Here is a 24807-nt window from a genome sequence, read left to right on the forward strand (position 1 = left end):
TGTTCCCATCTGAGCTGTTCGCTCATGATGTTGGGATCCCAACTTCCATTTCTATATAATCTGTTGATTTCTCCATTATCTACAAATCCATTGCAATTCACAAAGTACATCAATATCTCTTGGCTGTCAGGATAGCTTAGAGGTACGAATACTCGTCTCTGAGCTATTTAACCTGGGTTTGAATCTCGGCTCAGCTATAAATCGTCACCCTGGTGTTTCACACGCATGCCGAATCGTCGACGTGTGCGCCATCCATCGGAAGGATGTTGAGCATTAGTTGGCGTTAATGATCCCACGGGGGCTTTTGATCATAATCGGTGAGTTATCACCGGCACCTTGAACAAACTCCAATTTATTGCCTCAATATACAGGGGCAATGCATCAGCAGCACAGCCATGTATCATTGATGATGCAACCTGTGGACTGAATTCAGAATTGAATTCCAGTCCCCTATACATTTGCCAAAAACAACAATCAATAACTCTTGATGTCCTTGTCTCATCATGTGTGACATATGCACAAGTTCCTCCATGAAACTTGTATCACTGTAAAAAAAAAAAATATATATATATATATATATATATATATATATATATATATATATATATATATATATATATACAGTAGATGCATATTGAATAATTTAAAGTCAGACCTCTTTGCAACCTAATTAAATAATTAATTTATGTCATTCATGTAGGTATTTAATTTTAAAAGCTGTTTATCAGATGTTTTTAACTGAAATTTGAGCTTTTGGCTGTTTTTAAATTAGCCTTTTTGTTTTTCATTTCATAAACGCCACATGTTTACTTGCAACAATTGCATGACAGAAATATGAAAGAAGTCGAAATGCAATCTTTATCATTTCTTATTTCTCAGAAACATATCTTTTTGCCTGTCTTGTGGATTTCTTTACCAACTGCCCACGTTACAACAGGTGTGTCATACAGCTCGAGTTGCATATCACGTGCCAATAGTTGTTAATTTTTAATAATTAGAATTGCACTGTTGTTGCTAATATTTAATTAACATGCAATAATGCTTACCCATCTTCAGCCCAACAATAGAGCTGTCGGGGTTATAAGGGTTGGTTCCGTGCTCAGACATAAATCTGAAATGGCTTTCTATCAAACAGGCACCACAGGCTCTGGAAAATAGGTTACTTTGTGTGCCTGACTCCAGACTTACAAAAGCCTTGTGTTGGCTGCCTCCTTGTAGGCAAAATTTAAGGGTGACCAACAAATTGATTTTGATTTGATGTACCATACTCTTTACAGAGCGTTGGTGCTGCCAAAACATTTTCTTGGCAACGGTTATACTGAGTGGTTTGCCATTGCCTTCCCAGAGTTTTGTCCTTGCTCTGTCCTTTTTAATGCTGTGCATTAAGCAAGGAAGCAGCACGTACCATTAAAAATAAAAAGTCTTTGGTAATGACTCGGCTGGGGTTTAAACCACCGACCTCCCCGGCTCAGAGAGGACGCTGCAATCATTAGGCCACTGAGTCTGGTGTTCAACAATTGGTACTACTTCATTTTGTGTATTCCAAACCCTTGTGTAGAATTTTTATGCTTAGAACTCCTTAAATTGTTAAAACTGTCTCATTTTGTATTTTTTTTAAAAATTGATTTATGTGTGTAATTGGTAACTTCAAATAACAAACTGCACTCTCATCAAATGGAAAAAGGAAATGTCTTGTACTTATTTTATCCCAGAGAATAAGTTGTTAAACATCAGTAGTCTATAGTTCGTTTTGTGATTGTGTTTCCTGCATTTGTGTGCAGATGTGACACCGGGATTAAGGATGGGGACATGTTCATGTCCTTTAAAAGTATGTTTCAGGACGTGAGAGATGCCGTTGACTGGCTGCACATCAGGGTGAGGTTCTGTAGGAATTGCCAATATAATTTGGGAAATTCCATTCTCAGGTTTCCCAACCTCTTGAAGACAGCATTTGTTTTCCAAAGCACTGATGCAAGAAACAAAAAGCATCTCCCTTGTTTATCAATAATCTAGAATTTGATTACTTATTTAAGTGTGGTTTGGTGCTGTTCTGTTGTCCAGTTTCCAGCACTAGGATTACAGAATACACCTAAAAGTGGGTTCCACATTTATTGAGGTATGCTAACCACCGTAGGAAGCAAGGAGAAACTGACATTTCAGGCCTTTAACCTTCATCAAAAGAGAAAAGCCAGAGGTAGTAAATGATTTGTAAAATGATGAAGAGGGGGAGAGGGGAGGGCTTGTCTCTTACATCGTCTTTGCAATCTTTTTATACAAATTTTTGTGATTTTAGTAACACCCCTCAAGGAACTTCGTACTTGTATGACATAACATACAAATAAATCACAGTGCATTAATACTAGAGAGTTCATAGAACACCTTACCCCATGCAATCTTGATTTAAAAAAAAAAGATTTGGGAGGAATTTGTGAGCATCAAGTTTTATTGGTAAAGGTGATGTAACATGCCATAATATTTTGTACCAGTACTGCTAAACAGAAGGTTTTTGAAAGTGCCAATAAGGCGATTTGTGTTCTGGAGTGTTCAAGCATATGTAGTTCAATTTAAATAAAAGAAAGATTTTACAGGTTGTAGAAAAACGAAATGTTGGTCGTTTACTGCCATTAGGCTGCTTCTTTTGCACCACCCTATCTAACGTTGCATGAATCATTTGTGCGTTTTGTGTCCTTTTATGATGTTCTTAAAAACAATGTTTCCTGTTTGGAATGATTTTCAATTTTGTTTGACTGCCTGACAGGCAGACTGAGTAAAAAAAAATTATCTCACTCCTCTCTGCACATTTGCAATTGGTGACAAAATTTGGTCCAACTTGCCAAATTCGGAGCCAAAGCTAAACTACAGGTTCTTTTTCCAATTCATGTTCCTATTCTTGTTTAAAATATAACGCTCAATTGAAATCAAGTAGTTTCTCGATCAAAAACTGACGTTTGTGGACAGACAAACAAAGTGAACCAATTACTTAAACCTGCTTTTTACTTCATGCGTGTGGGGTAAAAATACTATTTAAAAGGCAGTGAGGTCAAGATACGACAGATAAAATTAATATAGTAACATACACGGGACTTGAACATCACCTAAGGTGCACTGATCATGATGCCAAAGGCCCTCAAGAATTTAAATCTTTCATTTCTTATGGACATTATTTGCTGACCACAGGGTTCCCTCAAAGAGAAAACGCTTGAAAACTTGGAGAAATACATCGTTAAGGAGGTAAGCAGTTTCCCACAACAATGTAAAATTGAGAAGAACCTTGTTATTTCTTTATTTTTGACTACACAGTTGTATTTGCTCATTTTTCTATCCCTCACTGCATTTCAGCCTGGAATTCCTCTCCTGTTGAGTCGAATGCAGGAAGTTGGTAAAGTTTTTTTGGCGACAAACAGCGACTACAACTACACAGATGTAAGCATAGATTGAAACGTTTAACAATGAAACCAGTAACTTGTAACTCACTGGGCATCAAGTAATTGGTTCATAACTTAGCAAATTAGCTTTCGGCCCATTGTTTATACGGGATCTTGCTCATGTGTCTCATAATTTTCTGCATGGGAAATTAAGATGGGGAGAATGTGACAGTTGTTTGTTTCTTTTTATAGATGGCATGTTCATATATATTTTTAATTATTCTGTTCTTATACGTATGTTTGTTTTGTTTCAGAAAATAATGACTTACCTTTTTGATCTACCTGATTGTCAGAAGGTATGTACCAAATATCAAGATGTTTATCTCTACCAAGTACTGTCAAACACTTTGTTTTCTGGAAAAAGAAACTTCAAGTTACTATAATTATAGATCTTACAACACAAGGATAAAAAAAATTATGTGAGATGCTCACCACTGCTGCCTTCAAAGTTGAAAGATATTATACCGAACCTTCAATGATGTCATGTCGTGCTTACATTGTTTGTTTGTTTTAAAACAGTAATACAGACTTCAATTCCTCGTAGAAAATGCAATATTCTACAAACGTTTTGATCTGATTAGGATATATGTTCCTTTTTGTCATTTCACTATGATAACTTCAAGGAAAAAAAAAAAACATCTTTCAAATCTCAAGGCTGAACCAGTTTCCTTCCTCCAAGTTATGGTGCTGCCTTGTCAAGTCTATCTCTGATGTATGCTCCCCCTCCACCCCCTCCCTCAACTTTAAATGGCATCACTACAGACTCGGTTGAGGTAAGGTAGAACGCCTAATTCTGTTTGCCTCCCAATATCACGGACCCACCACATCCTGTTCTGTCCTCATCTTACACCGTTGTTCACAGTGGTTATTTGAGTTTGTGTTCTTTTCACCCACAAAGATAGAGAAAGTTCCGTCCACCCATGTAGACTGTGGGCCATAGGGTGGATATCTATTTGTTTTTTTTTTATTTCATGACCTGAACCTAGGGATTGGGCAAGAATGGTGTGGGATGACCCCCAAAACGTCATATTTTTTTTCACAAGCGATATCGTGGTACGTTACCGAGAACCGCTACCCCAAAACACCAGTATACACCAGGTGTATGTTACATTTGAAAAACCCATTTACACAGTAAAAAAAAACAACACAAACTATATGATGTCATGTTCACATTGGTCTGGGTAGCAATATTTATTCATTCAGACCCTCAAAAAGTAGTAAAAATGGATGTAATACTAGAGAAATATCAGTACGTTCATGTTAACACAGAAATGTCAGATTGCCAGTCAACATGGTAAACGCCCAAAAATAATGTTCGGTTCCCCCTCAGATTTCCTTTTTTTCTTTAATTTATTTGTATCACCTCAGCCCCAAGGCCCATGCATAAATATTGGACAGTCCATTCAACATCTGTCAGGCTACGTACAAATACTGTACACAAAATAATTTGTACCTTCTAAATACAGGACCTACTTTCAGAAAATAAAGACATTATAATTGTTGCGGCATTTACTTGGTATCCCCCCCCCCCCTAGTTCCAGTAACTGTAACTCAGCATACAGCTGAGTTACAGGGAAGTGTATTAATATCTGCTGCACAAATAAGAAATAGCACCAAACATGGGAGGTTTGTTGGGCTCCAATGCTTTAGCTGGGAAACAGTGAAGAGGGTTTAGCAGGCGGTCGTGGATAATTATAATCCCACAGCACGTACTGATTCACACCTCATGATGTTTGAGATAAACATGACAGATCACCTCAATATTGCCTAGCAGACTTGGAAAAATTGTCCTCAGAAAACAATCTAATTTTTCATCCCTTGAATTTGGTATGTTGAAATGCACTCTCTTGTGGTGCTTCTAGACTGTGTAGAGAAGATCTACAGCATCTTTCAGATGATTACACAAGAGGTATGTGTATTTTTGATGCTTGAACTCTTCACTTCCTAAAATAAATGTACAGTGGATGTCTATGTACTGATAATGGAAGACTCGAGATCCATCAAGAAAATGTCAGTGCAGTTAAAAGATGTCTCGACCTCGAGTCGTGGTTAGCAGGACTAGATTCCTTCCCCCCTTCCTCAGACTTCCTTTTAAAAATGTATTTGTTTCATACCTCCTTGCATAAATAATTGAAAAGTTCCTTCAAGTTCAAAATCGTTCAAGACTACACACAAAATAATTTTACGTTGAATATACCTCAAAAAAAAAAATCAAACTAAGTTTTGAAGCATTGTCATGATTTATTAATCAAGTTATTCAACCTACCAGTATTGGCTGCATTTTCTTCTCTCTTTTTCATGCTGCTTTGCACCCTGCTCACTCGTTGTTTGTCGGTAAATCGTGGATGAAACGCTGCATCTTGTGGTATAGCTATAGCTAGTATTGTTTCCGTACTGTTGCCATGTTCGCCGAATTCGTCAGTGTGGTTCTTCACGAAATTTCTCGCAAGTTCAGCTTGATCACCTAAATTCTGCCACGAAAGAACAAATTGCAAATATCGCGGCCATGTTGTCAGTAAAAGGTATTAAACTTGATCTTTGGCCGGATAAATGCACATATAACAGCGTTTCTCGCTCCAACACTCGTCGTCGTCGCTGTTACTGGAGGCCGCCATATTGTTTACTCGCAACCAGACAACGTTCGTAGCGCGATCCTCATTGGTCAATACATCGAAATGCGTTGGCGGCTAAACAGAGATTTTGGAAATAAAATTCTAAGTTTCAACATTATATTACAGGCTAACGTACAAGAATCTCACTTGTGAAAAGTCATGAACATTATTTCATATTTTTTTCCATATTATCATACCAATTTGACGCCCACCCGATTTTTCAGGTCACGAAATAAAATGAAAAATCGGAACACCTGGCCATCTAATGACCGTGCTTCGGTGACGGGCCCAGATGGCGTTAGTGCCTATGTTCTCAAATCCTGCTCTGCCGTTCTTGCTTCCCATATTCAATCTGTCCTCTTTGGGCCACCTCCCATCAGCCTGGAAGGCAGAAAACATCACTCCCATCTACAAGGAGGGTGCAAAAGGACATCCTCTCAACTACAAACCAGTGAGCTTACTGCCGATTACAAGGAAAGTCAATTTTAGTTGTTGATTACATCTTTCCTGTTTTCAAACAGCCTGATCTCTGACCATCAATTTGGATTCTGTTGCTGAGGCTTCTCTTCAGGAATGGAGGCCATAAATCTCAATCAAGAGGTCAATATCCTCTCTTTGGACATATATTGGGCATTCAACAGTCTGGCATCCTGATTTGGTTGCCAAGCTCTCTGCCTGTAGCACACAAGGCCATCTTCATTCCTAGATTTCTGACTTCCTCCACTCATGCAGTCAACATGTTGCCGTCAATGGAACCATCTCCTCCCATCTTCACGTGGAGGCTGGAGTTCCCCAAGGGAATGTATTGGGCCCAGTCTTGTTCCTCAACTCCATAAATGGCCTCTGATGCTCTGGAAAACTCTGTCTTCCTTTGTGTAGATGACTCCACATTGTATCATACAGTATCCCCATCCCACTGCTTGACAGACTACAGCTGCATCATTCTCTGCCAATCTAGAATTGATTTGTTGCTGGTCTGATATCTGGAACATGTCCTTCAATCCTTGAAAATCTCACCGTCTCACACTGTTGCTCTGGAAGGATTGGCAAATGAACACATTTATCTATATACATGGTCAAATATTGGAAGAGGTTCAGTCTCTTGAACTTTGCGGCCTCAGTTTCAGCCATGACCTCTCGTGGGCCAACTACGTAGCAAAGTTGGCCTCCAAAACCAGCCACAGACTGGGCATCCTCTTTTGATCCAAGTCTTTACCTGGAAAATCAGTGTTACTGGTCTTTGTCAGAACTGGAGTACTGCTCTCCCCAAAAAGCTGGCACCCCAGCATATCATTTGTTTCTCATGGATTGGGTTATGTGGAATCTAAAGCTCTCAACATTATTGGAATCTCTCCTAATGTGGCTAAAGCACAATGTCTGTTGTTTTCACATCGTAGGCAAATCAGTGGCCTCACAGGCAGAGGTGTTTTTATTATTTATTTTCAATCACCTCCCCTCTGGTGTAGCTCCCTCTGCTCTCTCAGTCCTCTGCCCCTCTCCAGCAACTCCAGGATGCACGCATTCTTCCAGGTTAAACCCCTCCTGGTTAAACTTACAAAATCCAGGCTGACTGCACACCTCAACTCCTTTGTTCCTGACTTCTCTCGTTTATGGAACCACATTCCTGAGGTGGTTCTTTCCCACTCTTCCTTCCAGGGCTTCAAGCAGGCAGTTGCTCTCATCTCATGTCATCCCCCATCCTGACCCATGATCTTCATTGCCACCATTAATCCTTCCTGACCCAACCCTCTTACTTTCTGGTTTCAGTGTTTCCTCCCCTTCTCTCTCTTCTTTTCCTCTGTTTATTATTCTGCTGGTCATGTTCAATTGTCTCCTTGCTACCCCATGGTCAGTTCAACCTTGTTCTTCCATGAGCATCACTCGCAGGAGAAAAAAATCTTATTTTCCAAATAAATTGTAAATTGACAGGATTGGACCAACGATAACAAACAGCAATAAAAACAAATACATCAGTAGGCTTTAGAAGTGAGGCAATCAAGTCGTGCATATTTTTCGAGTTTTCATGCACAACCAATTTTGGAGATCATTTGGCTGGTTGTCAGCAATCACTGAACAGAGTGGAATAATACCATTAATTTCTCCTTTGAAACAAGTCTAACATCCGCCATATTTAAACAAACATCCTGGCCATATCACATGACCGCTTGCAGTGTGTGTGTGTGTGTATGTATATATATATATATATATATATATATATATATATATATATATATATATATATATATATATATATATATATATATATATATATATATATATATATACATATGTGTGTTATTAAATTTTGTCTGGAGGGGTGGGGATTTATAACACAGAATTGTAAACACAGAATTGGCAAAGCCAGCCATCAAGTGATTCGCTTTTAAAGTGCTTTCATGCAAACCCCAAACTGCCAGTGCAACTGGTCTATGATGCCAATCTGCGATGTGCTTTTGAGTCCACTTCATATGTCACAAGATTAAAACAGCTTTGTATTAAAATAAGGATTTGTTACAAGAAGAGAATGGGGAAGGGGTGAGGAAAAAGAGCATGGCCACAAAGCAGCAAATATGGACTTACAAGTCTGGAGATGGCTATGGTTCATGAGCAATGTACACGGTTCGCCTTTTTTATTGTTTGACCTTCGAGGGTAAGTCACGGGCAAACTAGCGGGAATCGGGAAAAACGTAAATGATGAAAGTTGTCGTACACGAAGAGCACTACTTGCATACCAACTTTTATTCGAAACAGTTGAAAACCCTAGGAGCTCGATGCCCATTTTATTGATTTTTTTTTTGACATTTTCTAAGTTCGTGACCTTGTGACCTTGACCTTTGGACGAAAATGAAAAAAATCGAGCTCCATGGGGCTATGCAGGTGCCATTGGGCTAACCAAATACCGAAACCCCTGCCAGATTCGACAAACCCCCTCTGAGAAGATGTAACTTGAAACCGGCTACCCCCTAAAAACATCTTTTTTGGGCGTGGCTCCGCCCATTATGGGCGCAGCATGCCGATTCTCAGGAAAACACAACGAGATCATGATATAAACCTCCCACCCAAATTGTATCAGGATCGGATCAAAACCCACGGAGCTATGCTCGGGACAGACAGACAGACAGACACACACCCATAATGAATATAGTGGTCACTTACTGACTCGTGAACCAATAAAGCTCTACAAATAAGTGTGTGCGTGCGTGTGTGTGTGTCAGTGTGTCTCCTCCATAACTCCAAAACCATGAAACCTAGCAGCCTGGAACTTTGCATGCATACTAAGAAGACTCTAAGGAAGTGCAGGACTGAAAATTGGGTGTTTGGGTTAATTAAAGCAAACGTTTTTAAGATAAGTAATGGCCTTATTAAATTGTATCCTTTATCAGGCGCATCTCCGGTCACCGCTCTCTCTGGGGTCTAATGGCGTACCCGAGGTAACCTCACTGAGGTCTGAAGCCGCCATGTTTTTTGGCCTACTCAACCATGCCTTGACATGGAACAGGCCACAACGATTTCTTTATCATTATTATCAAATGCCTGCTCATCATAGCTACAAATAGCTGTATATATTGCTTTTGTAAGTGCTTTAGTTTTCAAATTAGGAGCATGGAGTGATTTCATGCATTATATGTTGCAATTTTCCATGATCTCTCACGGACTAATTAAAATATATCATCGAAATATTATTTTGGCTTTGAGGAGTGGATATCGTTTGGATTAAATAAGTGTCGAAATCTGGAGTGAAATCTGATCATTTAAAGAAATAACGAGTCTTATAACTGAGGAGGTTCAAGGTTGCAGGGGGGGGGGGGGGGAGTGGGGCACTTAGGTGTTCATGCAGACACTTAGGTGGGGTGACGAGATATTTATAAACGCATACCTGACACCTTTTATTTAATTATAGTAATTACATCACCTATATTCAAACATGCAAGTTTGAACCAACTATTCTAATCTCAGTCCCCATTTATCCCCTTTGGCAGATCTGTAACAACATCTGTATTTATCCCTGCTATAGAAGACATTAGCAAATTTTAAAAGCTGGTTGTGTGTTTTCAATAGCCAAAGAAGAAAACGAGAGCCAATAGTTGTGCTTTTGCTTTTATATTGTCTTTCTCACAGTGGTTTTACTGGGGTTTTTATTATTATTATTTTATTTTTTTGGCCCCTTGCCTGGGTTGTCCATCATTTGTGCTTTTCCCTTTTGTGACCACATAAGGTGAAGAATCGCTTTAAAAAATTGTCAGATCTGGATTTGGATATTCACCAAAATAGAATCAATTCTTCTTTGTCACACACCCAACATGTCCACAAAATTTCGTTCGAATCCGTCCACAACTTTTTGAGATATCATGCTATATATCATTTTTGGCCCTATCTCTCAATGGTGAAGAATCATTTTTTAAATTCTAGTAGCCAGATCCAGATCCACATCTTCACCAAAATCTAATCAGTTTGTCTTTGCCACACACCCAACCTGTCCACAAAATTTCTTCTGGATCTGTCCACAACTTTTTGAGATATCCTGCACACAAACAAACAGACAGAGAGGGGTGAAAACATAACCTCCTTCACCTTCGGTGGTGGTGGTAATTAAAACACACTGCATTGCTTCTGCCCATCTTGTCTCCTTCAACTGAGAATATTTTACTTTGGGCAATGCTCATTTGCATCTTCCACCAAAAAAGAAACACCCACCTTATCAAGTTGTCAAACGGATCACAAACCATGTTTTCCTCCCACCACCTTAATCCCTGATGATGTACTTTCTACATGGTTCCGCATTTTCTTTTTGTTGCTCAATAACCTTATTGCGTTTTGCTTCTGGTGCTTCAGATACTCCCATGATGGCTTTTCTTTTCTTTTAATTGCACTTGTCCCCTCTGCTTGTCATTAGCTCATCTTTGTCCTTTCTTGTACAGCAGAGTAAGAGGATAAGACTTTGTTAAAGATGCAGTCTGTCCTATCTGGGATGTTCGTTGTCCTGAAGCCAGTTTGCTCTTTGTTTGTTGGTTTTCCCCATGTTGGGTAAATAATTTTTTTAAATCAAGTCTGTGGAGATATGCTTGTGAATAAGTGGCATTGCCAATGCTTTACTCATTTATCATTGTTGCTATTTCTGATGGTTTGTTATTTGTGCCTTCTTGGCTGAAGGTCGGAAGCACTATGTTTTCGGGTTGTCCTTCCGGCTGTCCGTCTGCCCGTTATCATTAGTTGTTATCATGATAACTTGTGAATGACGAACGGTTTTTCAACCAAACTTGGCATAAATATGGATTGTAATACAAAGACAAACTGATTATATTTTGGATTCAAAAGGTCATGTGCCATTTGAAAATCATTCTGTGGACCCAAACTTGAATTCGAAGTATCTGATGTTTTTTTTTATTTCTCTCTCTATCTCTCTATCTCTCTATCTCTCTATCTCTCTATCTCTCTATCCCTCTATCTCTCTCTTTCTGTGTGGGAATGTGTGTGAACGGATATCCATTAACGCATTCGTGGCAAATTTTATTTTCTTGTTTTCTTTTCTTGCTCTCTTTACAGTCATCTTTGGCTCATGGTGGAGCTTGTACAGAAATCACCCGCAGGCCAAACCAATGGGAGACGTCAATGCAATTTACACACACACACACACACACACACACACACACACACACACACACACACACACACACACACACACACACACACACACACACACACACGACGAGGACTTTCATGTACTTAACACATATTTCAATAATACTAGTCAACGTAAATGTACTTTTGCAAAATTACAAGCATATTGGTAGATTATCAACAAAAGTGAGATTTGAATCTGCTTTCCCTGCATTGTGAGCCATGGGTGCACATGAGAACACTTTCTTGAGTGTTCAGTGATTAACAAACACCAGTTTTTAGCTCACCTGGTGCATAGTTCCAACGAGCTTATGGGATGGAGCGTTGTCCATCCGTCCACAAATACTTGCAACTTCTTCTCTGAAACTACACATACGATTTCGATGAAACTTTACCACAAGGTTCATCACCATGTATGGACCAAAGTTTGTTCATGGCATTAAAACAAATAGGGCCCTGAGGGGATCTGCCCGTTATCGTTTTTTGTTGTTGTTGTTGTTACCATGATAACTTGTGAACAACGAATGGTTTTTCAACCAAACTTGGCATAAATATGGATTGTAATACAAAGATGGGGTTTGCCCCCCAAAATAGGTATTTACTTTCTTCTCAGAAACTACACATTTAATTCCGATGAAACTTGACCACAACCTTTATGACCCGTGATGTACTAAAGTTTGTTCATGGCATTAAAAAATATATCCATAGGGATTTACTTTCTTCCCCATTACATATTTTGTGGGTCATCCACCCTACCACTGGTTCCCCGGTTATGTTATCCAGCTGCTACCAGATGAGCACCCAGGGGTATTGACCCTATGTTTTTATTTGTACATTAATCAGCTCAGTAGTTTTATGATGCAATCTGTTGGGGGGGTTTTTTTGTTTGTTGTTTTGCCTCTCTTACCTGAAACGTTAGTTGTACATTGAACTGAGTCACTCTGTTGCAAAGCAAGGACTCCATGTTTAATCAATGTACATTTTTTGTTGTTATTATTGAGAATGTCCAAATATTTTCGATGAAATCTTCCCATTAGTCAAACCTTCACCGTCCATGGAAGTCTTATTTTGACCTCATCCTTGTTGATGCCCGCAAGCCCATCTTCTTCGGTGAGGGAACAGTCCTGCGACAGGTCGATACGGTGAGTCGCGACTCGTATTTTAAGGTGATGTGCAGAGAGACAATAAGGAGGGTAGAAATTAGCATCAACAAAACGGTGTGTACATGTTGTGAGGGTTAATTGCTCCGATTTCTGGACTTTTTTTCTCAAGGCAAAAAGGTTTTGTGGATTCCAATGAATGAATGAATGAATGATGAGCTGCTGTTAAAAACTGGAGGGAAGAAGTGTGGTGGGAAAGGGGGGGGGGGGTTGGAGGGAAGAAGTGTGGTGGGAAAGGGGGGGGGTTGGAGTTAAGTGTGGTGGGAGAGGGGGGATTGGAGGGAAGAAGTGTGGTGGGAGAGGGGGGTGGAATCTCAAATTCTGCCATTTGTGCATACATAATAGTTACTTTGCAATTTGAACATAATTATTCGATGTGAAAGTAGCTTTCAAAGTACTGTAATTATGACAATGTGATGGAAGAAGGTGAACACTATCGGGCCGACTGAGTATACGTACAAGAGGGTCATTCCAGAGTTGAGTGTACTTAAATGATTTAAATATATATATATATATATATATATATATATATATATATATATATATATATATATATATATATATATATATATATATATATATATACACACACAGTCAACCCCCGCTTCATCGCGGTTCACCTATCGCGCCCCCGGTTCATCGCGGGTTTTCCCTTGGAACGTAACTAATTTTTTTCTGCGGATTCCCCCGTACATCGCGGTAATAATACATAAAATATAAATTATTTAAGCAATAAATTATAACGCGTGGTGCTCACCCAGTCACACAACGCATGAGACAAAGTTTCGCTTGTGAACTTCGAATATTTTCTACGGTTTTTCTCCAAGCCCCACGATGCCGCCCAAACGCCCTGCACCTTCTAAGGCTTCTGGCAAGGAACCGAAGCGTCAGAGGAAGGTCCTGGGACGCTCCAGGAGAAGGTTAAGGTTAAGGTGCTCGATTATATGCTTCGGGAAGGAAAATGGTTTGCCGCCGTTGGACGAGCACTGCTCATACCCAGCACCTCAAAACCGACCAGACCAGACTCGTCGTTCTCCGGCACCTCAAACCCAATCACTGCCAAACTGACCAGACCAGACTCGTCGATCTCCGGCACCTCAAACCCAATCACTGCCAAACCGACCAGACCAGACTAGTCGATCTCAGGCACCTCAAACCCAATCACTCCCAAACCGACCAGACCAGACAAGTCGATTTTTTTTTTGAGGGAGGCGTCCATTCATCACGGATTTTCACTTCGTGCGGGGAGGTTTGGAACGTAACCCCCGCGAGAAACGGGGGATTACATATATATTGTTACGTTTGAGGGGGGGGTATGCATTCAAAGGGTAATTAGGATGTTTAATTAGGTATGCCATGCTGTTCGAGTCTACCAGGATCTCGATGTAATAAGTAGTAATTCAGTGGTGATAAGATGTCTAGTAAATGTTCATTTCTTCAAGGGGGAAATGATAAATGTCACGTAATTAGATAGGGACACGGGATAGGGTAAGTGTGTCTGCGTAAACCCCTTTTGGTATTCTCTGGAGACTGGCCGTGACGTCACAGTACAGTGCAGCGGATGGCTCCGCCCCGTGATCACGATTGGCAGTGGGCCAATGGACGGCTCGGTTGGAGGTGACGAGGGCAGAAGGATAAAAAGGTTCTGTTCGGGGTCGAAAAGGAAGAAGAAGAAGATTACAACCAGAACGCTCGTGTTTTTTTGATGTGGAACCTGTGCTGGCAGAGAGCGTCCTGGTTGCTGTGCTGAGTTGATCGTGTCTGGGAGCCTTGCCGAGCCTCGTGCCTCGCTTTGGTTGGCTCTAGGGTTCTGCTGACTCGGAATACGGGGTCGGGCGGCGGGTGGACCTGCCTCCCTCTCCTGCTCGCGGCTTGGCGCGGGAGCTGGTTCCCTGGCGGCTGTGGGCAGACTTGGGCCAGGACCAGGAGGAGGTCGACAGCACCGCGGTTTCTCCTGCCCCCCCCCCCCGAGGAGAGCAAGGCCGGCTCGTCCGGCGCCGATCCAGGGACAGTTGCGTCCACACCACGGTCCAGCCTGACCACCAGAAATAGCTACGTTTTGTGTGTGTGTGTGTCTGCTTGGCGCCTTAGAAGGTTTGAGATCTCTTATTCATTGGAATTTTCTGTGTTTTTCCCCACGCCCGATCCCACACCATCCCGTCAAATCTCCCCGGATCCCTCTTCTTACCGAGTCTTGTTATTTCTGGTCAATAGTAAAAAGAATAAACATCATCAACTCAGTGAAAAGTGACTCGTGCCACCTTCCTCGTCCCATTTGCGGTAGGGCGATTAGAACCGCCGTCTTTGGGTTATAAATAAATAAATCGCCTCCATCGTTTCGGCTCATTCAACGTTGGCAGGACTGTTCAAGTCCCGTGGACGTCACATTGGTGTCAGGGTGTTGGATGTTCGAACCCCTCTAAATTATATACCAGGATTAAAATCTCGCCACGAATTGGAATATAAAATTATTACAGAAAAGCGCGGGAAAATTTTGGCGCGATTTTTCAAATTTAAATGAATTGGCGGCAAACGGGACTTCTGCACCATGGCGGATGTGCAGATGTTTGAGGAGGAAGGCCACGTGTCTGGCAGCGAGTCGGGGGAAGAAGGGAGAGACGGGGGTAGGGTTGGAACCTTCCCCATTCCGAGTGTGGAACGTGCTTCATCGCCCGTAACGGAGCCGGCAGCGCCGGAAACCGGCACGATGACGATCTGGACAATGTTGGAACGTTTAATGAGTGCAATTACAGCACAGGGGGCAAAAATGATGGCACAGGGGGCACAAATGGAAAATCAATTCGTGACACAGAGGGCAGAAATGACAGCTCAATTGAGGGTAATGGGGGTACAGTTGGGTGCACGGATTGATTTAATGAGGGATGAATTGGGGGAAAAGATGGACAAAATGAAAACTGAGATGCAGGAGTGTGTGGATGTTAAATTGGGAGAAATACAAAGTAAATTCGAGGATAGATTGGAGGAAACAAAGGTAGAAATTACATTGGAGGGGGAAAATATACGGAAAAAATTGGTAGATAAAATTGATGCAACGAACATTCGGGTTGATAAAGTGGATGAAAGCCTGGAACGTCATCGTGCCTGTGTGGATGCTCGTATGCAGCTGCAAGTTGAAGAGTGGGGAGAGCTGAGGAAGCGAGGGATGAATTTGGCTGAGGAGGTAAAAGGATTGGAGGCTCGTTTGGACGAACAAGATAAAATTATGAGCCAAGATGAAGTCTTGGATAAAGGCATGGTAGAGCCGTCTTTTGTAAGTAGAGTGTCCGGGTTGGTTGAGGAGCAGCTACAAACTCGCGACGGAGCCTTGGAGGAGGTTGTGCGGGCCCAGAAGATATTGCGGGAAGAGGTGAATCTGTCCATTCAACGTTTGGAACAGGAGGCAAAATTGACCCATGAAACCCTCACCACAAAACATCTTTGGCCACAGTGGGCTCCGAAATTGGATACGCAGCCACAAGGGTGTTTGATCCCTGGGCTGGATTCGGACAAGGGAGAAACTGAGAAGCGGGCCACCGTAAAAGTGATCCCCCTGGTAAATTTCGACGGGTCAGGGAGCGTTGCAGCTTTTCTGACGCAATTTGAGTGCATTTCCCGACTAAACGGGTGGAATGAGCGGGAACGTACAGGGAATTTGGTGGCAAAGTTGCGGGGACCAGCCGCAGATGTGCTACACGTGATCGCGGAGGGGATGCTGACCAGCTCCCACATTTGCGAGGCGTTGAGCTGTCGGTTTGGGTTCGCGGCAAACTGTGATCTGGTGCGGGCTCAGCTCCAGCACCGCAGATTAAAGCCGGGTGAGACAGTGCAGGAGCTGGCACAGGACATTTACCAATCAGTCAGGATCGCGTATCGGGACCTTACAGTGGAGGCATGGGACAGACTGGCACGAGAGAAATTTTTAGCTGCTCTCCCTGACCCTGAGGTCTGAGCGCTAGTGGAGTTACAGGATCCACCCACCATTCACCGAGCGGCCGAGTGCGCGTCCAGGCTGGCCTCGTGGAGTCGGCCGGGTCGGGTTCCAGAGAGGCCATCGGTGACGATCCGACAGGCGGAGATCCAGGATCAGGGAGGGGAGCTGGGAGAAATTGGCATTACCCAAATATTACAGAGGATGAATCTTCCTACTGAACCACCAGGTCTATCCGAGATGCCCTTTCATAGGTCGGGTCCAGAGATCACTGTCGGGGGTCGGGGAGACTAGATTGGGCTGAGCATATACGGCCATGCTCGGCTGCTGAGTTTGTGGCGAAGTGCCCTCCTTTGGTGAAAAAAAAAATTAATTGTGGGAAAATTGGCATGGTTTTGTAAGTTCTGCTGGGTTTTAGAGTGACAATCGGGACAATGGGTGATTGGTAACAAAGCGGGCACGAGTGGCTGTCCAATGGCTGGTGCGTGGATCCGGTGAGAAGTGCTGTGTGAGTTGTTTTAAGTGAAGAAGTGAAATGTATGGTGCACACATTGTTTTTTTTTATTGGACATGGTGTGGTAACAGGGAAGGTCATGGTCGGTGAAGTGTTAGAAATGCAGGTGTCACATGTAAGGCCGATGGGGTGGGGGAGTCAAGTGGGTTTTGTGGGTGGGGATGATGTGCTTGTCCACAGGGATTGCTGAAGCTCACGGTGAGCGTGAATTGTGACCCCCTTCAAGGAGATTCACCACCTGGTGGCTAATGGTGACAGTGTCTGGAGGCAACTGGGAGAGGGTCTGGTTGGGCGACCAAGGCAGGTAGGACCTTGGCGACCCAGGAAGGCCAGAGGAGCCAGTGAGACCCCTTCCAGAGTGTTGTACGGGATTAGAGCTGATGGCTACCAGGGGGGAGGGAATCAAAGGGAGCGGGGCGGAGAAGCGTCCGGGTTGGACTAAAGCTTACCTGTGGGCATGGTTGCACCTGAGATGCCCCCATCATCTTGTGGTAACCCACCCCACGGCCACGACGGGATTCAGCCTGCATGATTAAAATGAGGACCATGACCTAGAAATGTGATGATGACCATGGTGTGAGTGTTGTGAAGATGTGTGAGTCCCACCCGATCCCGCACAACTTGACAGGTGCAGCAAGGGCATGATGTCCGCATAATTTTGGGGCAAGCAAATTTGAAAATTGGCTCCCCAGGCAACGCTGGGTCTATTAGCATCCACTGGGGGAGGCGGTCAAGTGTAAATATCCTGTGAATAGTGTCGTTAAGGCTTAGAGTAGGAATGTAAAGTATAAGTGTTGTGTTTTTGTGGAACCTTTTGTTTCCCCTCCCCAGATCACTGGAAGAGTGCTGGGCAAGAGCGATGATCCGGAGGATGGAGTGCAACTTCGCTCAGTGCTCTCATGTGATAAACTAAAAAATAAATAAAAAACCAATGATTGTTTAGGCGAGGATAAGGCCATAAGGGGGTAGTACATTAAGCAGGATAGGTAAGTTAGCTGCGACTCGCTGCCCATTGCCCCTCCTACTTTATTTCGTTAGCTTAATTAGGTGTGAGTCAGTAAGTGTTAAGGCTGGTACGGTAGCGCCTGTGATATACCTTGCAGGAGCTGCGGTACCAGAGGAGGGGGCAGTGTTACGTTTGATGGGGGGGGTATGCATTCAAAGGGTAATTAGGATGTTTAATTAGGTATGCCATGCTGTTCGAGTCTACCAGGATCTCGATGTCATAAGTAGTAATTCAGTGGTGATAAGATGTCTAGTAAATGTTCATTTCTTCAAGGGGGAAATGATAAATGTCACGTAATTAGATAGGGACACAGGATAGGGTAAGTGTGTCTGCGTAAACCCCTTTTGGTATTCTCTGGAGACTGGCCGTGACGTCACAGTACAGTGCAGCGGATGGCTCCGCCCCGTGATCACGATTGGCAGAAGGCGACGGCAATGGGCCAATGGACGGCTCGATTGGAGGTGACGAGGGCAGAAGGATAAAAAGGTTCTGTTCGGGGTCGAAAAGGAAGAAGAAGAAGAAGATTACAACCAGAACGCTCGTGTTTTTTTGATGTGGAACCTGTGCTGGCAGAGAGCGTCCTGGTTGCTGTGCTGAGTTGATCGTGCTCTTGATCGTGTCTGGGAGCCTTGCCGAGCCTCGTGCCTCGCTTTGGTTGGCTCTAGGGTTCTGCTGACTCGGAATACGGGGTCGGGCGGCGGGTGGACCTGCCTCCCTCTCCTGCTCGCGGCTTGGCGCGGGAGCTGGTTCCCTGGCGGCTGTGGGCGGACTTGGCCCAGGACCAGGAGGAGGTCGACAGCACCGCGGTTTCTCCTGCCCCCCCCTGAGGAGAGCAAGGCCGGCTCGTCCGGCGCCGATCCAGGGACAGTTGCGTCCACACCACGGTCCAGCCTGACCACCAGAGATAGCTACGTTGTGTGTGTGTGTGTGTGTGTGTGTGTGTGTGTGTGTGTGTGTGTGTGTGTGTGTGTGTGTGTGTGTGTGTGTGTGTGTGTGTGTGTGTGTGTGTGTGTGTGTGTGTGTGTCTGCTTGGCGCCTTAGAACGTTTGAGATCTCTTTATTCATTGGAATTGTCTGTGTTTTTCCCCACGCCCGATCCCACACCATCCCGTCGAATCGCCCCGGATCCCTCTTCTTGCCGAGTCTTGTTATTTCTGGTCAATAGTAAAAAGAATAAACATCATCAACTCAGTGAAAAGTGACTCGTGCCACCTTCCTCGTCCCGTTTGCGGTAGGGCGATTAGAACCGCCGTCTTTGGGTTATAAATAAATAAATAAATCGCCTCCATCGTTTCGGCTCATGCAACGTTGGCGGGACTGTTCAAGTCCCGTGGACGTCACAATATATATATATATATATATATATATATATATATATATATATATATATATATATATATATATATATATATATATATATATATATATATCTTCAACATTTATGTTTACCAATAGAGACTTTATGGCTACTTGGTTGAATGGCTATGTCAATCTTTTTGATGCATCAGCTGGGCATCAACCCGGCTTGGGCCTAATACTTTGGGTGCTATTCATCCATCCGTGTGTCCGTCTCCTCAAAATGACTGGACACTTTTCTTTCATATTCGGCACGTGTATGCAATAATTTCTGTGCATTATCTGTGCATTGATTTTGGAATCAGAGCCAAAAGTCATGGCACACACCGTTTTGTTTCTGAATTTTGGCGATTAAAAAAAAAAAAAATTACTGGAGAGAATAGTACAGGATTGAATCTGCTTTCGGAAACCATTATTTATTTCTACAATCTTTACCCTCTCCATGGCCAAGGGACACCTTTGTTACTGAAGCTCCAGCCAATCTGCCCCAACAATCACCCCTCTTTCATAGTCAACGCGATCTCCTCTTGCAGCCAGACTGGTCATAATTAGAGGCAACCAGGCCTATGCAGCAATTTTATATATGACCCTAAGCATGTTGGGATTATATTTGCTTTATTAACACATGGGCCTTACCTGTGTGGAAGCATTGCTTTCAATATACTTGGTGTCACTCATTTACCCAGGTGCTTCAGTTTTTTTTTATATATATATATTCCCATTTTTACCTGCGACATGTCGCAATGTCGCATTAGAGTTTTCTTAGAGATCTATTCTATTAGTTCTAGTTCTATTAGAGTTCTATTAGAGCTCCGCGTTGCTGCTGTTGTTGTTGAGGGGGTCGATATTTGGAATGTGCACCAATTGGTCAGACATCTGCCGGAACACATCCACATCTTTCGCTTGATTCCACCCACCATGGCACCCACACAAAATTATATGCTCGCCATCTTGGTTGGGCCGAACACATTTGGCATGTAGGCCTCTGCTGATTATACACTGTTCAGGTTTGTTGTCATATTTCCATTGGCTATGTTTGGGTTGTGTTAATCACGATGAGGGACCCCAAAAACCTAATCATATGTCGAATAAAAATTAACAAGGTTTAATCAAGCCTGTATGCCCCTCCTTAAAAATAGCATTACGTAATTTTTTAACGGCCCCACATTGGGATTAAACATCCGTGACCGTGTGACGAATCAGCTCGTTCTGATATCACCATGTCGGAGGCTGATATGGATGAAAGGTGTCGAGTTAATATTTTAATAGTGAATTAAAGTTGTGTTTCCCAATTGTGCTTTCATCTTTTAAGAATACTTTAAATGCGTGTTTCCCAATCATTCTATTACCAGATTTTTAAAGCCAATTCACTCGCGCTTAATGGTGAGGTCCCATACCCCGGATGACCACCAACAGGTTTTTATGAACAAAGGGTTTATTACAACAGAGGGGGACGCGCACGCACACACACACACACACACACACACACACACACACACACACACACACACACACACACACACACACACACACACACACACACACACCTGAGGTAGCAAATATAAAGTAAATCATCCCCTGTTGAGAATCACTATAAATCTTATCTATCTATTCTTATTTGTTCACTTGGGAACATGGGACAGACACGGCACAAGGTTAATGACAGATTACAGAATGTAATCTGAGCCTTGAGTTAATGATTTTTTTTTTCTCAGACCCAGCTTTCACCACATAGTCACATGGGACATGAGCAAGGTTGAGGGAGTTGAGTGGACAGAGGAAGCGAAAAATATATATTTTGTGTCAAGTTGTGACCATTGGTTGTTATCTACAGTGTGGTCATTCTTGTTAAGATGCAGTTGGGAGGGAGTTGAGTGGACAGAGGAGGTGAAAAATATATATTTTGGTCGCAAGTTGTGACCATTGGTTGTTATCTACAGTGTGGTCATTGTTAAGATGTGGTTGGGGGCTCTGTCTTTGATGAGGACTTGCATGCATCCTTGTTTTTTATCATTTGTTACTCATGTTTTTTTCAGTAGTTTGCACTCATTATTAAAATTTACGTGTATAATGATGTAATGTGAATGTGCTTAAAAAAAAAACACTTTTATTCCCCATTAAAGGAAACTGGTCACTTGAAAATAGGAACATATACAGGTCCACTGAAGCATGGGATCGTGTACTCTGGAGGTGAATGTCTACAACGCGAGTACACCATTGCAAAATATATAATTATATATATATATATATATATATATATATATATATACTGTATTTCTGTCCAAACATGACTTTTTATGTTCATCTTGCTTGGCTCATTTTCACCTTACTTCCCTGCTGGCTATCAGGCACCTCAGATATTCTGTGTGACCTGCTGAAGGTGAAAGGTAAAGACATTTTGTACATTGGTGACCACATCTTCGGTGACATTCTGAAATCGAAGAAGCGTCAGGGCTGGCGAACCTTCCTAGTGGTGCCAGAACTTGCACTGGAGCTGCGCGTCTGGACAGAAAAGAGTGGTAAGGTTTGAGCCTTTGGGCTTGCAAAAACCTTTGCAACCTTGAGATGGACTCACAAACGCCGTAAGCCATTTTTTGCCCTTTTATAAATCTAGTCTTTTGTATGGCTTTGTGCCTTGCTGTCTTGCTATGAGGCTTTCATATTTTGAAACTAGATTGATTTCTTTTATCCATTTGAGGATGTTGTTTAACCTCTCTCCATGTGATTCAGCAAGCATTTCTACAGATGTGCATTTTTTTCTTTTTTACACCCTTGTGACTTTTGGTAACTTTTTGAACCTTTGTCACGAACCATTCCCTCAGTGACCTCTGAGTACCGGGGATCATAATACCAACCTTCTTTGGACAACCCCTAGGAGCTCCTGAGAAGACCAGCCGGATTTGGTCAGAATTGGGCAAAATTGGAAGAGGAGTTGGATAACAAACAACTAGACCTTTTAGAGTTTAGAGCAGAAATTTAGTTGGCAGTTTTTAAAGTTTACTTGTATTGTTTGTTCCATGTCAACCTGAAGCACCACAGCGAGTACACCGGTAACCCGGAGGATGTCGTGACAGAAAATAAATAAAGACACTAATGTGCCCTTTGTGTTGTTTTATGGGTGAAACCTACATATGGAAGGAGACAGAAGGGTAACTTTATAAGGAAATTTCATTATTCCCTACTGTCTACTGTAAACACAATAATACTAATTAAATGCAACACTCAATGACTTTCCCAAGAATCCCCAAATTAATTAAGTACAAACATCACCAACCACACTACAGCTACAGGTTAAGTCATGACTCTTGAGGTGGCAACTTATCGCAAGCAAACAGTTTATACTATAAACTCCAGTGGTTATAGATTGGTGAGGGGTCGGCGATGAGCATGTTCAAAAGGATCTAGTCCAGAGGGTGCTCACAAGATGAAGCCGACAGGCCAGTTGCATCTTTAAAGTCCTCAGAAGGTGAAAGTCTTGCACCACCGAAGTATGGAGAAGAACCCAAGTCCACAGGTCAAGTTGTGTGAGAGATAAAAACAGGAATTCCAAGCTGTTAAGGATAATCTGTAACTTGAAAAAGAGAAAGTGGTGGAACGGGTAAGCTGCCTTCTTGATAATGCACCAGCGAGGATATACGAGTTTTGAATTAGTCTATGAGATAACAGCAGTGCAATGTCTGACAAGTAGATTCAACAAGTAGAGGGAGTTCAGCAAATGATACCTCACCTGGTATGATATGTGAAGCAATGCTGACTCTCCAATGGCTGAAGTTGATCTGTCGTGGTGAGGGAATAGGGGAGTCACTGAACCATCCAAGGTTCGCATACAGAAGACCCCCGATTCCTCCTTTATGAGGTTAGTCAGTTTTAAAGTGAGTTGCACCACATAAGAATCAGTGCAACAGCCTAGGAGGACATGTCATTGCCTTTCTCCCCCTTTGTCTCTTTCATTCCTTCGTCTTTCTTCTCTTTACGCAAACTGTCGGTGTCTTTTACATCCCATATTGTTGTCATTGCCGAGGCTGCTGCAGCCGCTGTTGGCGTCCGTGCTACCTAATAGGGCATTCAACATCCGAAACAACCTTCACGAAAGCACAATTAAATTAAAATACTGATCCATAACAGTATCAACTCGCATTACATGAAATACGGATTCAAACTTGTTTGATACATTATGCACACATTGCATCCCTTCTTTATTTTTTGGGCTTTTGCAAAGCTTGTAGCTTATCAACTGTGTTCAAGATTCAATCCAATGGCAAGCTCTTTATTGTTGGGCTTTAAAAATCAAAAACATTACATTGATCAAAGTTTGTTGTTGTTTTTTTATGGAGGAACCTGTATGTATGTCTCCTTTGGAGACATCGGTGTATACTTACATGACTTGCTGCTATTGGTAGACAATGGACAAAACAATACATTGTATGGCATTTGAACCTGGAATCCAAGCAACATAAGAGTTAACTCCTTATATCATCAAATCCACTGATTACTCCAATACTATTAAAGTTAGTGTTTAAAAAATAAACTTCCATTTATCTGGCAGATCAGAGGGTGAGTGGGATACAAATGAGAACTTTGTGCCATAGGCACAAACTTGGACATTGGTTTAAAAAACAGCCATCAATCGGTGTTATTGCCTTTTGAATGGTTTACACCAATTAAGGATACTCCATTTAATTGTGAAAACGAACAGCCAAATAATGGCCTTTGTACTTGGACATCTGTCATTGGTCTGACACCACGCTGGAAGATTAATCAAAAAGCACCTACATTGAGTGAGTGTGAAAGTGTTGTTTCGAAGTGCCAATAAATCTGTAGTTTTAACTGGTTCTGAAGTAGCTAGGGGCTGACATGATAGCCTATAGATGTATGTGTACTCACCGCCAAGCTGTCACCTGGGTTTGATTCCTAACCCAGCTATAAGCTGTCATGCTGGTGTTTCACAGGCAGTTCACCACACCAGATGGGCGTTAAACTGGGCGTCTTGTCTGCTGGCATTAGTTGCTGGACGTTAAAGATCCAAGGGTGTCCTTCGCAAAGAGTAGTTGAGGCCGGCACCATGAACAAATTATATATTCCTGCACTGATTGACTGCTATTAAGCTAACAGAAAACCACCCAGCACAACCCTTACACAGGAACTGCTTCGTCAGAACCATCACTCTGTAAAGAGTATACTGTGGTA

At 42.4% G+C, this 24807-nt stretch overlaps 1 protein-coding gene across 3 annotated transcripts in view; it reads left to right on the forward strand.

The window, feature by feature from the left end:
- The window catches only part of LOC147015794 (cytosolic purine 5'-nucleotidase-like), a 74099-nt gene that overhangs the window by 34173 nt on the left and 15119 nt on the right, over nucleotides 1-24807 (forward strand). For all 3 annotated transcript variants that reach the window (XM_085848310.1, XM_085848311.1, XM_085848312.1), the window contains 8 exons: nucleotides 880-937; nucleotides 1782-1875; nucleotides 3178-3231; nucleotides 3340-3423; nucleotides 3680-3721; nucleotides 12694-12798; nucleotides 21744-21810; nucleotides 21969-22139. In XM_085848310.1, the coding sequence (XP_085704436.1) occupies nucleotides 880-937; nucleotides 1782-1875; nucleotides 3178-3231; nucleotides 3340-3423; nucleotides 3680-3721; nucleotides 12694-12798; nucleotides 21744-21810; nucleotides 21969-22139 (675 nt within the window). The remainder of the gene's footprint in view (nucleotides 1-879; nucleotides 938-1781; nucleotides 1876-3177; nucleotides 3232-3339; nucleotides 3424-3679; nucleotides 3722-12693; nucleotides 12799-21743; nucleotides 21811-21968; nucleotides 22140-24807) is intronic.

The sequence above is a fragment of the Eptatretus burgeri genome, chromosome 12, assembly GCF_056783735.1.
Source record: "Eptatretus burgeri isolate ZD-2024b chromosome 12, Ebu_testis_v1, whole genome shotgun sequence".
Taxonomy (NCBI): Eukaryota; Metazoa; Chordata; class Myxini; order Myxiniformes; family Myxinidae; genus Eptatretus; species Eptatretus burgeri.